The 14,775-nt window shown below is 49.7% G+C and overlaps 1 protein-coding gene and 1 non-coding gene across 3 annotated transcripts; one reads left to right on the top strand and one right to left on the bottom strand.

Annotated features, from left to right (window-relative positions):
- Positions 1 to 501: 501 nt before the first annotated feature.
- Positions 502 to 14,746, bottom strand: HAUS8 (HAUS augmin like complex subunit 8). 2 transcript variants are annotated; one of them, XM_032465336.1, is made up of 11 exons: positions 14,500 to 14,746; positions 12,554 to 12,618; positions 9,604 to 9,659; positions 6,751 to 6,832; positions 5,532 to 5,645; positions 5,327 to 5,421; positions 4,648 to 4,713; positions 4,386 to 4,544; positions 3,886 to 4,027; positions 2,085 to 2,226; positions 502 to 914 (listed from the first exon to the last, which is right to left on the bottom strand). In XM_032465336.1, the coding sequence occupies exons 1-11, from the start codon at positions 14,526 to 14,528 to the stop codon at positions 722 to 724; spliced, it is 1,143 nt and encodes a 380-aa protein (XP_032321227.1). In that variant the 5' UTR covers positions 14,529 to 14,746; the 3' UTR covers positions 502 to 721. The 2 variants fall into 2 exon arrangements, with proteins under 2 accessions (XP_032321227.1, XP_006174886.2); XM_006174824.3 differs by having other exon boundaries at positions 5,532 to 5,624; positions 14,500 to 14,744.
- Positions 1,057 to 1,128, top strand: TRNAT-GGU. Its single transcript has one exon. It is a non-coding gene; the product is annotated as a tRNA-Thr (tRNA).
- Positions 14,747 to 14,775: the final 29 nt, after the last annotated feature.

Raw genomic sequence — 14,775 nt, 5'->3', positions numbered from 1 at the left:
TCTGTGCCATGGCCCCATGTGCGGTGTAGACCACAACTGTTGCAAAACCCTGTAGGTGCTCCCCAGGGACAGCGACTGGGACTCTGGACCAGATGGAGCATTTCCATTTGAGGGCCAACTCCTAACTTGCTGTCAGTCATTAAACAGAACTGCCCCTGTGACTGAAGGACACAAAATCATCTTGAAAGTGAAACCCAGTTGACCCTTGAGTAACTTGGGGTTAGGGGTCCTGACCATCTGTGCAGTTGAAAATCTGCATAAAACTTACAGTCCGCCCTCTGTATCCACAATTCCGAATGGTGGATTCAACCAACCGCAGGTCGTGTGTTCACTTTACTATTGAAAAAGATCCACGTGTAAGTGGACCCACAGTTCAAAGCCACGTTGTTTAAAACTCAACCGCGCATAATGTCTTGAAGGTCCCGAGGCTCAGGACCAGCTGTTTGGAATAAATTAGGACAACACATGCCTTCTATTGCCCCCCTCATGCAGAAACCAAGGTTCAATTGCAAAACAGTTTTATTTTTTTTAATATCAAACAAGGTAATCATACAAAAATAGTTCTACTGCTAGACTAAGTGTATAAAGTGCTTAAGTTTCCAGAACCTCACGTGGGGGTCACTGCAGATCTCCCCCCAAACAAGGGGCACCGACATGTTTTCAGCCTGACGGCTTGCAGGAAGGCCTCCATGTGGGTTTGGGACACCATATGCGCATGGATTCACGGCTGGTCGTCTCCCCGGAAGAGTCGGCTCCGGAGTTCTCCCCGAGTTTCCCTACAAGTAGCCTCTTCTGGATTGAAATACCACCGGCTGGGGGCCTCAGCACCCTGGGCCTCTTCCCAGACCTCCTGGTTGACTAAGGCTGCCTCTTTACTTGCCTCGGCGGAGAGTTCCAGAACAAGGGCAAAGCTCCTGTGGAAACGACAGGACAATGACATCTTTTCACCCTCTGTGCCCGAGTGCCTTGGCCTTCACGGCTGCCACGTTGGGGAAGACAGGTTCGGGGCAACCCTCCTCGGGCCCGTAGGGAAGCAGCGGTAAATAAGCTTTATCTGGGGCGCAGAGCTCAGTGGTAGAGCGTGTGCTTGGTATGCACGAGGTCCTGGGTTCAATTCCCAGTGCCTCAATTAAGGGAAAAACAAAAATGCTTTATCTAAATAAAACTAAAGCACGGAAGCCCCAAGAAGAGGACCAGGCAGATGGGAAAGAAAAGAGTTTACTCTGCAAATATCTAGGGAGCATCAACATCATGCTGGGAACCATCCTAAGAGTGGAGACAGAGCCGTGAACTGGGACCTGCCCCTGATGCTCATGCAATGTCAACGGCAGCGAGGAAATCAGCACAAAACGAGCATGTTTACCCATTCGCAGCCGTGACCCTGGTGATCTAGAACCCTTCGGTGGGTCCTGATTTCGTCCCGGGCATACAGACATGAAGGAAATGCCACAGCAGGTCGTGTTTACCGTGAGTACCATTCAAACTTTTGGGCACCTCGGGAATTATGTTTGGCATTGTGAAGGAGAAAAAACTAGATTCTTTTTTTTTGGAAGATAGGGAGGCTTTGCTACCCCACAGTTAGAAACATCCTGGAGGAGAATGAGAGAAGCGGGCTGGGAGGCTTTGGGGAGCTGGCTGTCGGACCTGGGCGCTGTTGACACGAGGGCGCCCAGTCATGAAAGCACTCAAGCTGTGCCGATACGATCTGCACCTTTTCTACATGTATTTATTTATATATTGATAAGAATTTCCAAAATCTCCCAAAGTCCCTACCCTGAAAAATATTTAAAGCATAAACAGACCAGTCCAAAGTCCCAGATCTGCTGTGTTACTCTGAGGGCCGACACTCTCGCCCCTGTCTTTCTAATTTGACTGCTCAAGAACACACCTGGGGGTTCTGGTTGGGTTGAAGGCATCTTGCCCACTTCCCTCCCTCTGCTTTCCTGGACTTTTGTACGCTGCAAACGCCAGGGCTGCCCACCCTCCAGAGCCCAGCGCACCCTCCAGGGTGGCCGCCAACAGCCTGTCTCTGCCTGATGGGGGGTGTAGGGCTAGCTTTTTCTTAAAACTATTTCCTGCAATACCTTCGGAGCTCCAGATCCTTCCTTTGGGTCATTTCCCTGAGTTCACTCAGCAGGTCCAACGCTTTCTCGTTTTCTTCCGAGTTGCCAATGCCAAGTTCCCCCAGCAGATGGCAGGTGGTCGTCAATTCCCGCTGCAACTCATCTGGAAGGGAAGAGGGCTCTTCAGCTGTGGGTTTCAAGGTGTCCCCAAGCAATAGACGCGTAAGCTGGGTGGCTGACTATATTCTTCTCTTTTTGCTAGAATGCTCTTGTCATATGCTGGAATCGTGAAGAGCTCAAAGGCAGAAAGGTCGGGAAGGAAGGCACTCGTGCCTGGGGACCGCCTCTGTGCCCCTTTGCCTGAGATCACAGGAGTGTGAGATGGTGGGTCAGGTGCCTCTGTCGTCCAGGCAGTCATTGGAACACACCTGGAGTCCCACACCCGCATCCTCAACAGGGACAAATCCAAAAGGCAGAGACGATCTGTGCTAGGAGTAACTTAAAAACAAACCCGTGGTTCCCACTCCCTGTTCCTAGCACTGCCTCCCGACTCCCCCAAGCAGAGAGCCACGTGCACCTGCCCTGGGTCCCACCTGCTCTAAGAAAACCAGCATCTCTCCACCTTGGGTACACATGCATCTGTACCCATCAAACTGTACATATAACATCAGGGGGACCTTATAAGGGTTCCTACAGACACACATCTCCTTTGCTAGGGAACTGAATCATGCCCTCCCAAAAAGACATGTTCAGGTTCTAATCTCAAATACCTGTGAATGTGACCTTCCTGGAAATGAGGTCTTTATAGAGGTAACTGAGTTAGAATGAGGGCACTAGGGCGGGGCCTAACGCAGTAACTGATGTCCTTCTAATAAGAGGGAAGTTTAGATACAGAGGCGCTCAGGGAAACATGAGATGCCTGGGACACACTCTCCCCTAGAGCCTCCGGAAGGATCCAGCTCTGCTGACACTTTGATTTCAGACTTCTGGTCCCCTGAACTGCAAGGGAATAAATTTGCTGTTTTAAGCCACCTCGTTTGTGGTACTTTGCTTTACAAGCACAAGGAAACTCAGAGGGTCCCCTTTCCCAACTCCTGGCGACTACCTAAGGGATTTATCAGAGATGGAGACCAAGAGTCACAGGTGCGGAGCTGACTGCTACAACTATAAAACTGGCAACTCAGACACAGATGATGGTTTAATAAGGCTCATTTTTCAAGGTCCCATGTCATACGTAAACTATTTCACATTGGAAGAGGTCTGATTTTACATCAGCTTCAAGCAAAACGTATTTAGATGGCTTGTGAGAGCTCTGCTGAGAAATAACCGAACTCTAGGGCAGCTGCAAACTTGCTCTGGGAAGATACTTGTTCTAAAGAGAATTTTAGGATCAAGGATAGGCACTCTTCACACTTGCCAACTTCAAGTGGGAACGCTATATAGGAAAGATACCGTCTCAGTTCTGCCTAGAAGGCAGGATGGGGTGGGGGTTGGGAGGGTCGCAGCACTGTTGTTCGCCAGCCACAGAAGCACCTCTGTAGGGCTCCCCAGGAATGCCCTTCAGCAGGACCAGAAATCACTGGGGAGTCCCAGGGACCTGGGTTCAAATCCCAGCATGGTCCTTACTCAGGGCATGACCCTGGACAAACCACAGCCTTGCCGAACCCTGAGTCCTCTGCCATTTGATGGGGGACGCACCATCTACCTGGGAGGGGACCTGTGACATGACACAAAGGAATTAAGGTGCCCGGCAAACAGGAGATGCCCACATGCACTGGGTGGTTCATCCTACCCCTCGCCCGGTAGCCTCCCTGTTTCCTACCTAAGAACTGCTGCCCATCTCCGTCCAGGTGGACCGATCTCACTGGCAGCTCATGCCTCGTGGTGTCCAAGGCTGTCGCAAACGTCTTGTACTGCTCCTTAAAGCGGCCAGCCACAGCCTCGTACGGGCTGAGCATCTCGATCTGCAGGAAGGAGGAGGAGGGGCCTGTGAGATGAGGCCCTGCACTCACCACCTCAGAAGTTTCATGGACGGCACACGCATGGCTGTGAGTGTGTCTCCGTGTCACTGGGCACAAGTCTTGGGTGCCTGAATACTTGCCCGTGTCTGTTGAAGGGACAGGGCCCTCCTGCTGGTTGGTTCTCACATTACAGCCTCATCCTCTGATAAACTGTCACATTCCAATACCCAGTGGTGCCAAAAGCCTAGCAGAGGGTTAGAGCCAGGTGAGGGGCAACACCTACTATCAAGGCTCCCTCCAAACCCCTAGATGGGACAATGCTGCCGAGATGTGCAGCCCGGAGACCGTGGTCACCGCTGACCTGTGTGTCGAGGACTTCCGCCAGCTCCCGCTTCTTCTGACCAAGGAGAAGTTTGCACTTCAGCTCATGCGCCTTTTTCTGCAGCGTCTCCTTCTCTTGGCACATTATTAATAAATTCCTTTCTGCCTTTTCTTCAAACGCAGCGAGACCGTTCTCCATCTGTTAAGTGCAAAACAAAAGCTCGGACCCGAGGGGACCTCACCTCCACGGGACAGAGGCTGCCCTCTGCCAACGTCACATGTGAAAGAGGCTCCATCCTCACCTTCGTGGTCAGCAGAGTCAAGAGGAGCGTCTGGGATTCCATCATTTCCATCGCTTCGGAGAGATCCTCAAGGACAAGAAAAAGACACTCCTGGTTCCCCGTGAACTGGTATAAATCCAGCTGTCTCCCCCAGAAGGGGCACGATCCTAACCTATGTGTACTTTCTTTCAATCAGTAATTCAGTAACTCTCGACTGTGTATTGATGTGCTGTTTCTGTTTTCTCAGTCTCTCGGGCCCTCTGTGAAAAGGATGAGGATGGCCTGGCCCCTCTTCCTGGTGGCTGGGCAGTCAAGCATCAGCTGGAGGCCCCACCGGAACCTAGTGACCCGCCAGAACCAGGACTTGGGGTTTCCACCCAGGTGAGATCACAGCCCGGCCATCCTCCCTGCTGGGGACAGGGCTTGACAGAGCACCGTCTCTAGCGTGCCGCCGGCAAACAGGGCCCCAGTCTCATTTGTCACATGCTCCTGCATTTATACCTCCTCCTGCGTGAGTATGGGGGAAATGGAAACTATAAATCCTGCAAGAACACGTGCGGTTTTTGTCCTAAAAACCACAGCTGGCTTGTTTGCTCTTGGAGCCCTGGGGCACCTTGCGGGGCACCTGGCACAGGACAGGAGCTAAATCAGATTTGTCCAGCTCACTATAGCGTCCGCCCTCTTGCTTTAAGACACTTACGGGGCTCTTTTTCGTACAGGCAGAAAATGACGAAGACTCAGCTTTCTTGGACATTGTTTTTTCTAATTGTGGAGTCTTTCGGACCACACTTTTGTCTAAGATCAAGAAAAGCATGTTTAAGGTGAGAAGAGCAGATTTGGGAAGCCCTCAGAGACACACCGCGACCCCCCAGCCAGGGGAAGGATGAGTAAAGTGAGTGATGTACCATTGATGGCCGAGAGATCCAGGTCAGGCGGGGCGGTGCCGTGCCCTTCCAGCAAGGTGGACTGCAGGTCGCCTTTGCCGACTCCACTGCTATCTGTGGGCCCAATGAGAATCCCTGGAAGTCAGCACAGTCAGCAAGATGCGCTACACGTAAACTGCGGAAGAGGCAACTCTTCTGCACATCTACTTCCGAAAACTCAGCTTCTTGTGAGGTAGCAGCAGATAAGGCTGGAAAACCTTTGGAAATTCCTAGCTATCAGCTTGAATTCATTTTACTTTATTTCACTTTATTTTATTTTATTTGGTAGGGGGGAGGTGATGAGGTTGGTTTGTTTATTTATTCTTATTTTTAAGTGGAGGTACTGGGGGTTGAACCCAGGACCTAATGCATGCTAAGCACATGCTCTATCACTAAGCTTATACCTTCTTCCACAACTTGAATATATTTTAAAGTAATACAGAAAGGGAAGGGATTCTTAATAACCAAAAGAGATGAATAAGCCTTCCTGCTTCGTTTAAATAAAAGACGCTGTGTTCAGGGTGTGAGAGTCTGACAACATGCCGTGCACTTGTCCTGCCCTCTGCTCTTTTCCCTTCTTTCTCCTGTAGCCTCTGACTGTTCATCTTCCCTGGGAGTTCTCTTCATGCTTTAGCCCCTATTTAAAAATGTGTGCCAGGGGGGCAGGTATAGCTCAGTGGTACAGCACATGCTTAGCATGCATGAGGTCCTGGGTTCAATCCCCAGTCCCCCCATTAAAATAACTAACTAAATGAGTAAACCTAATTACCACCTCCCAAGACAAACAAAAAACAAAACAAAACAAAAAAGGCCCCACAAACAAAACTGTGTGCCACAAAAAGAGAGAAAAAACCAAAACAAAATAAAAAATAAAAATACAAATGTGTGGCGGTCACAGAAACAGACTCACAGATACAGAAAACAAATGGTTCTCTGGGGCCACGTAGGAAGGAAGTGGCTCCCTCCCCCCATCCCGCTGTCATCCCCCTTCACCTCTCCACCTGCCCCAAATCTGCCTGTGCACTGAAACTCTCTGCCTAGTTCCTTTTCCTCATGCTTCCCAGAAAGGAAAGGGAATTTTAACCTATAACGTCTGTATAAATAAACATACAAATAAATAAATAGATGTATGGAACATCTGAAAAACAAAACAAAATTTACCTTCAGAGCTGTTTCACACCCTCCTTCCATCTGTACGCACCTTTGCTTTTCTGGAGTGGGTTGGGCTTCCGTCCACCTTCCGGCATCTTCCCACTGGTCTTTAATGCATCTGTTGCAGGAGCCTGTTAGGGGAATACGTGACAGTCAGGGAACAAGGCACCTTCCTTTCACAAGAAAGGGCCCCTCTGCAGTCTGCAAAGCCTGCATCTGCTCTTACTTTGAGGCAGGGGATAGACTTAAGGAGTTCTGACATTTAATTGCATATATACAGAACGAACTAATTTTGTCAAAAAGGATACCTTCATAGGAAACCAGCAAAATGTTTGCCAGTGATGACCTCTGACATGGCAGATTACAGATGATGATTTTTCTGTATACATTTTAGTATTGGCCAGTTTTTTAGAGAGAACATATTACTTTGGTCATCAGACAAAACAAAGTTTTTGTACAGATAATAATCTTTAAAACTTACCAAAAAGCAAGCACCGCATGGAGCTAACAAGCCATTATAATATAATAATAATAATAATAATAATAATAATAATAATAATAATAATAATAATAAACAACAATAATAATATAAAGCAGAAAAAAACCTTGTTAGGAGTGAAAATGATGTTCCATTATCACGCCAGACATAAAAACTAATTCAGAATGGATTACAGACCTAAACGTAAAACCTAAAACTACAAAACTCATGGAAGAAAACCTGGGAGAAAATCTTTGTGATCTTCGGTTAGGCAAATATTTCTTAGATATGACACCAAAAACACATTCCATAACAGCAGAAATTGATAAACTGGATTTCATCAAAATCAAGAACTTCTGCAGCTCCCAAGATATTTAAGAGAATGGAAAGCCAAGTCACACACTGGGAGAAAATAACTGCAAATCACCAATAAAGGATCGGGACCCAGAATATAGAACAAGCTCTCCAAACTCAATAATGAGAAAACAAATAACCCATTTTTTTTAATGGGCAAAAGATTTGAAAGGACAAATCACTAAAGTTATAGGAATGGCCAAAGCACGTGAAAAAATGCTTAATATCATCAGTTGTTATGGAAATGCAATTTAAAACCATGAGAATGGTGTTAATCTTAAAGTACTGACCAGAATTCTCTTCTGTGGCTCATGGGAATGTAAAAAAGTGCAGACACTTTGGATAACAGTTGGGCAGTTTCTTACAAAGTCAAACATATATTTACCCTACAATTAATTCTCTTCCTGGGAGAAATGAGGACACATCTTAATGGAATCCTGCACTGGAATGTTTAAGGTGGCTTTCTCCCTAATTGCCAAAACCAGGAAATAAACCAAATGTCCTTTGCCGGGGAATGGCTGAGCACACTGTGGTCCATCCGTACAGCGGAATATTCTTCAGCCATCCGAAGGAACCCACATTAAGTATAACAGGCAACGACAGGGAGGGACCTTTATGTGAAAGAAGGCATAATGCAAGAAGCTGCGTCCTATGTGGTACCGTTTAAATGACCTTGTGGAAAGGAAAAGCTACAGGGACAAAACACAGATTATGGTTGCCTGGGGCGTAGAGTACAAGGGGATTGGGGAGGGGGGCGGTGACAGACTGTTCTCTACTTTGTGGTGTGTCTATGACCAGATCTGTTTGTTAAAACTCACAGAACTGGTAAGTGTGCTGAAAAGAGTGACACTCTATGTAAATTACACAGTAATTTAAAAGATGTGGGCTGTATAGCTCAGTGGTAGAGCGCATGCTTAGCATGCACAACGTCCTGGGTTCAACCCCCCACACCTCCATTAAAAAAGAAAAAAAAAGATGAAATAAAAGAAAACGGAGAAGCTCTTAAAGATCTACAATACTATAGCATGCAGACACATGGGGGTGCTGTAACCAAGTTTGTCAGGCAACATGAAAATTATGAAGTGTGGACTGTTATCCTTTGTTGAAAAATCACTTCAATACTGTAAGCCATGGACTCTGGGTGAGGATGTGTCAATGTAGGTTCATCGATTATGCCCCACCCTGGTGCAGGATGTTGACAACAGGAAAGCCATGGCATGTAGGGGACAGGGGGACAGGTATGTGGGAAATCTCTGTATCTTCCATTCAGTTTTGCTTTGAACCTAAAATTGCTATAAAAAAAATTAAGTCCATTAAAAAAACAAACAAACAAAAAACAGTCCAAGAAGCCTATTGGTTTGCGTAATGGTATCTTTTTTCTTCAAGCCAGATCTTAAGTCACATTACTCTACCAGAGTAAGAGACAGGTAGCAAAAATGAATATTTAACTAAACTTTATCATAAACAAAGATTTGGAAAATGGGATAACTCACCCTTCACCACACCATCAGTACGCACACACTGAAACACAAGATGTAAGTGGCTAATCTTATGATTGTTTTCATTTAACATCACACAAGGCAGGTTCTCAAGTCGCTGAGTGTTTCAAAACGTCATTTTCAATTGTTTCATCATGTTCATGGTGTGGCTAGAGGCAGTTCACTAAACTCTTCCTCTAACGCTGGGCGATTCTGGCACGTGTTTTTTCCCCATTGTCTTTCTCTAAAACCCTACAGGTATTTTTAAAATACCAGCCAAAGTCAGGGACCACGTGCCAGGCATTAGACAGAATTGCTTCAGGACAAGACTCCAGAAAGGAATTACTGAGTTGAGAGGCAGGAATAATTTTATGATTCACTAGAGATCATGGCTGTTCAAAAGGGATTCTCAAAGTATTCTGCTATTCATGACAGAGTCATGCCTTGGCAGGAAGGGCAAGACACTCAACTGGGCAAAGTCCCCAAAATGCTTCCGTCAGGACCAGGCTGGGCCCGGCTTTTGTGACTTGTCTCAGAATTTCGAGTTCGCCACGACTGTTCAGAACCGTTTCAAACAGATGATGTGCATTACCTTTTTGGTGGTTTTCTTCTCATACTGTAAATACCGGGACTCAACCACTCTTCCACCTGTGGGGGACACCCTTGGTTTAGAATAAAACTATGACAGTGGAGTGTAAGGACCCCCTCACCCCAAGAGCTGGGTGTTATCAGTCCTCCCTGCTCATCCTTGAGCATATATGGGACACCTACTGTATGTAAGAACATTTATGGGACATCTACTGTATCCAAGAATATGTATGAGAATATACTATATGCAAGAACAAGTAGGGGACACCTGCTGTATACAAGCACCTGGCCAGAGGCAGAGCAATAGCCAGCCACAGGAGCTATGCTCAAGGATGATCAGGAATACGTGCCTAAGGTCAACTCAGAAAGTGGACTCAAGGGCAGGGCAGAGGAAGGAAAAAAGATCTTCCACAGATGGCCACCTGCTTGCCTCCTCCTCCTCCCACAACTCGTTCCCTGTGGTTATGACCCCAACCGCACTTCTCTCTCCCCCAGGTCTGTCTGTGACCCACTCATGGTACTGCTTTTCACATCCCCCAACCCCCTTAACCTAGCTCAGGACCGCTCCCCTGACACACGCTTGGCATCACGGCCTTTCTCAGACACAGCTGGATCCCTTGGTGACAGCCCAGTCCCAGATCCCCTTCCCTGCCTGTCCTTGGGGCACTGAAGGTGGATGCAAGAAATCCACCTGTCCCCGTAATCTCCAGGGGCTCTGTTGCAGCCCCGTGATCACCTGCAGTCCTCTGTTGTGATCCTCCACCCTCTCTCACCTCCTACACCAGGCCCATCCCTCTGGTCGGCTGGTGTCCTGTTTCCTATTTCACTGGGAAGATACATTCAGCCGCAGGAGACCATCCCGCCTGGGCATCTGGCTGCCTTCCAACGTCAGGGCCATTATCCTGGGCCCCTCCTTCACGTGCAGGGACCTCTGTGCCTTGGGGTAAAGCAAACCTCCAACTGGGTGCTAAAGCCCTGGCCTCACCCTGTTAGGAAACTGCCTGGCAACCCCTCTCCCCTCACCTCACCCTGCACCCCTCCACTTCCTCTCTCCAGTGGTCACAATGTTCATTCTTCATTCTCCCCTCACCCATCCCTTCTGCCCCTCCTTCTCTGCTCCCCTTTACAATGCTTGCTCTTCTTCCTCTCCAGCCTCCTTTCCTCGAATCTCCCCCACTTCCCAGCCTGGCTCTCCTGGTCACCACAGCACTACATGCCCCAAACTTCTTTTGGCCAGACCACCAAGATGCCCCGGCTCCGAAGCCCACCAGACCATCCTCAGTCCTCGTCCTGAGCCAGCAGTGGCACCAGTCACCATGCTCCCTTGCACCCTCCTCCTTGAAACAGTGTCCTCTAGGCTGGCTGCCCCTTGGGCAGCTGCAACAGGCCATCTTGCGGGCCCATTAGCTGGTGGAGCTGAGTGCTTCCAGGCACAGTGCAGGTCCTACATCACCTGATCCTTCAGACAGCGGGCACAGGCCGCCCCTGCTGCCTTCACGGCTCTGCTGGGTCCAGCCCCTCCCTTGGATCAGAAACTAGCCCCATCCTGCTGTTTTATCCATAGCAACCATCATTGTCCAGCACACCCTGTGTCTTCTTACACCTCCATTTGCTGGACTGCCCATGTCCTGGGACAGCGAACCACCCTGAGGGCAGGAACTCCCGTCTGTTTTGCTTGCTTCTCCGTTGCACCACCCCACAGGGAGCAGGTGCTCAGCAAGACATCAAATGCATGATTCTGCACTTTTCCTAGGTGCCTCCAGAGCTTAGGGGTCTCCCTTTTTACCAGGGAGAGTGATGTGGTCAACGTCACATAGGTCGACAGTTCAGCTGAGCGAGACTGGGATTTCAACCGTACTTCTTGCCAGGATCCGCAAGCTTCAGTGGAAAGGAGGCACAATCACAGTGAACGGGGAGCCTGGAGCTAGACGTGGAGCCAGTGGTCGCCCCGGGCATGCCCCGGGTAGGGAAGAGTGGGCTGCCGGGAGAGTGGGCTCAGGTAATCGAGCAGGAGGCACCTAAAGGCCAGGACCAGGCAGGGTCCAGGGGAGAGAATCAAGCCACAGTGAGGGTCCACCACTGGACATCCAGTAAGGGATTGGGGCGAAGGATATCCCCAAGCGGGGGGAGAGCATCCTGCGTTGGGTCTTTCTAATACTGTCAACACAGGATTTTCCTCATCAAGGGAGGATCCGAGGCTCTGGGTTCCTCGCACAGTTGAAATGCAGTTTCAAGCTTCCGGAAAACCGGAATGCACCTGTTTGTTTAAACAGTGGTGGCTTTTCCACAGAAGCAATGTTACCAGGAAGGATATAACTTGTGTCCCAGGTCTAGACCACGGGTAAATATGACAGATGTTACAGACAAGATCATCAAGCCATGCTGTAATGTATAAACCTCCTGTCTTTCGGAACTAGAATTCTGCTGGGACTTGAGATGTGCACTGGCCCACAGCCTAAGAAAACAGTTCATTGTAACAGAGGTGGGAGTTCCATTGTGGGAGATCCTTGAGTCTACCACCCAAACTGGTCACTGCCAAGAGTCAAGGAGGGGCTGTGGACCATGACCCTGGACTCACAGGTGGATATTGGACATGTGGGTACCTGTGAGGGACTGACGCGTTACTGAGAAGAAGCAGACTTTGATATCTGATAACGATTTCACTTACTCTCCTCACCCACACTTCCAAGTGACGAGTCCTGAGAATGACCCTCGACCCTCGTGGCCGGAAGGGTCCACTGCCCTAAGTGACCCCCACCAGCTCCTGCTGCACCCCTGGCTGCAGGGCTGGGTGACCAGACTTGGGGTCCCCAGAGGTGTGACTAGAAGTAAAGCCCCAGCTTCCCTCCCCTGGCCTGTTTTTATTTCCCTTCCTCAAAAGCACTTACTGAGTGGAGGGAATGAAATCACTTTTTATTTCACTGGATGGTGGGATAGATTCCAATTTTGCTTACCTTGTATTCTTCTTCCTTTTATCTTAGCACCACTAGGAGTACTGGGACCCCCTGATGAAGGCTTCCTGAAAGAGGGAGATGGGGGTCTTGTTAATTGAGTTGGATAAAATGCTCAAGGAAGCCAGCAAGGAGCTCAGGGTTCCTTGGGATGGCCCAGTCCCAGCACCTCCTGGCCCCCCGTCAATGTCAATCTCTGCCAGGTTAGGGCCACCTCCATAGGAAGGGGGACATGGAGGCCCAGCCCTGTCACCTGGGGGCAACACAGTGCAGCCCGCCACCTGAGTGGAGAAGGGCCCAGAGTGAGGAGTGCCAGGATTTTTGCCAAGCCTCAAAGATCTCAACGTAAGTTACGGATTCGTTCATTCATCGGGCGTTTGTGTGCCTACTGTGTGCCGATGGGGATACGCAGTGAATGAGAGTCGGACCTCCTTTCCAGAGAGGGATGACTAGCATCTTGCAATCAGGCAAGCATGAAGGGGGAGCATTCCAGACAGGAAAAGGGGTGGGGGCTGGGGGATGAGTGACCAAGCACACTGGCTCAGGTATGTGAGGAACGACATTCTCAGAGAGGGATCAACAAGGCCAAGGGCACGCGGGCAGAGAAGAATGATGCAGAAATTGGAACTGATCAGCCCTGGGGCTTAGCTAGAGAAGACCAACAGGGAGCTGGGATCTGGGAGGACAGAACACTGCGCCAGGCTGACAGAGTTCTGAATTCACTTGAGAGCTCGGACTGTTCCCAGAGCCCAGGGGTTGGTAATCCCTCTCTGTAAAGGGCTAGACAGTAAGTATTTTCATCTCTGTAGGCCATAGGCTTAAATTTACAGCTACTCCACCTTTCCATCCCAGCACGGAGCAGCCATGGATGATGCATGAGATGGGTGTGCTCACATTCCAGTTAAACTTTATTCGCAGTGACATGGGAATTTCCTACAATTTTCAAGTGTCATGAAATAGTCTTCATCTTTTGATTTTTTTTGAATAACCATTTAAAAATGTATACACCATTCTTAGCTAGCTGAGTCATGCAAAAAGGGGGCATCTGGGTCTTGTTGATGGAGCCCTGCGACAGGTGGGAGGAGATGGACCCTGTCAGAGTCATATTTCATGAAGACCAAGGCGGTCAGGAGGAAGACAGCCTCTAAGGTTCTAGAAGGACAGGGTCCAGGTCTGCTTCTCCCTGTTCCCTAGCACCTGTGGATTCATCTGCTTGCGCTGCCACTGCAAATCGTGAGAATGGACGGCTTAAACAACAGACATTAATTTCTCATGGCTCTGGAGGCTGGAGTCCAAGATGAAGGTGCAGGAAAGGCAGGTGGTCGCCTTCTCACTGTGTACTAGGGTGACATCTTTGTATCCGAGAGGAGAGAGCCAGCGTGGAAGCCCTCCAGACTCTCTTCTCATCTGGACGCCAGTCCTATCGGATGAGGGCCCCACTTTACGACCTCATTTGACCTTAACTTCCTTAGAGGTCACATTTACCAATACAGCCACGCAGGGGGTTAGGGCTATGAGTTTGAGGAAGGCGTGAGGGATGACGCAAACATTCAGTCCCTAATTGCCTAGCGACAGATCACATTTAGGGGCCAGGCACAGTTCTAAACGCTTTTAAGCCTCACACGAGGCCTACAAGGTTGAGTGGCGGCAGCGTCACCTCGGTCTTGCGGCGGGGAAAATCGAGGCACGGAGAGATTAAGCCACTTGCTAAGATCGCCCAGAACTGAAATGGTAGACTAAGGCCTTGAACTCTACTTCTGGTCCTGCGCCCACGCTCATGAGCATGCGCAGAGGCTGAATCCCACCTCCCACCTCCGTGATTCTTGGGTCAGATCCGGACTCACCCCGAGGGCCCTCGCTCCCCAGCTTTGCGCCCTTCAGTCCCCAGCCCTCGGCCGTGGCCGTCCAGCTGGCACCTACAAATTCAGACCCGAGGCGCTCCAACTCACCCAGCACCGCGCCCCGAAGTATCCGCCATTTTCCCGCCTTCAACTCAAAGGCAGGCGCTTCAAGTCCCCGCACCCCGCCCTTGCCCCGACCAGGCCATATTGCGGCGGCGCAGGAGGGGTGGCCGTGGGCTATGGAGAGCGTGGATGTGGTGGAGCGGGCGACTCCTGCGCGCGCGCCTTTCTGTCCTCCCCTCACACTTGGTTTCGCCCACCAGCGGCGGGGGGCGGTGGCCGGGGCCGAGAAGGAAAGGCGGGCGGGGCTTCGTGGTGCTCCGC

This window comes from Camelus ferus, chromosome 22 (assembly GCF_009834535.1).
Source record: "Camelus ferus isolate YT-003-E chromosome 22, BCGSAC_Cfer_1.0, whole genome shotgun sequence".
Classification (NCBI taxonomy): domain Eukaryota; kingdom Metazoa; phylum Chordata; class Mammalia; order Artiodactyla; family Camelidae; genus Camelus; species Camelus ferus.
This window is presented reverse-complemented; position numbering and strand designations above follow the sequence as displayed.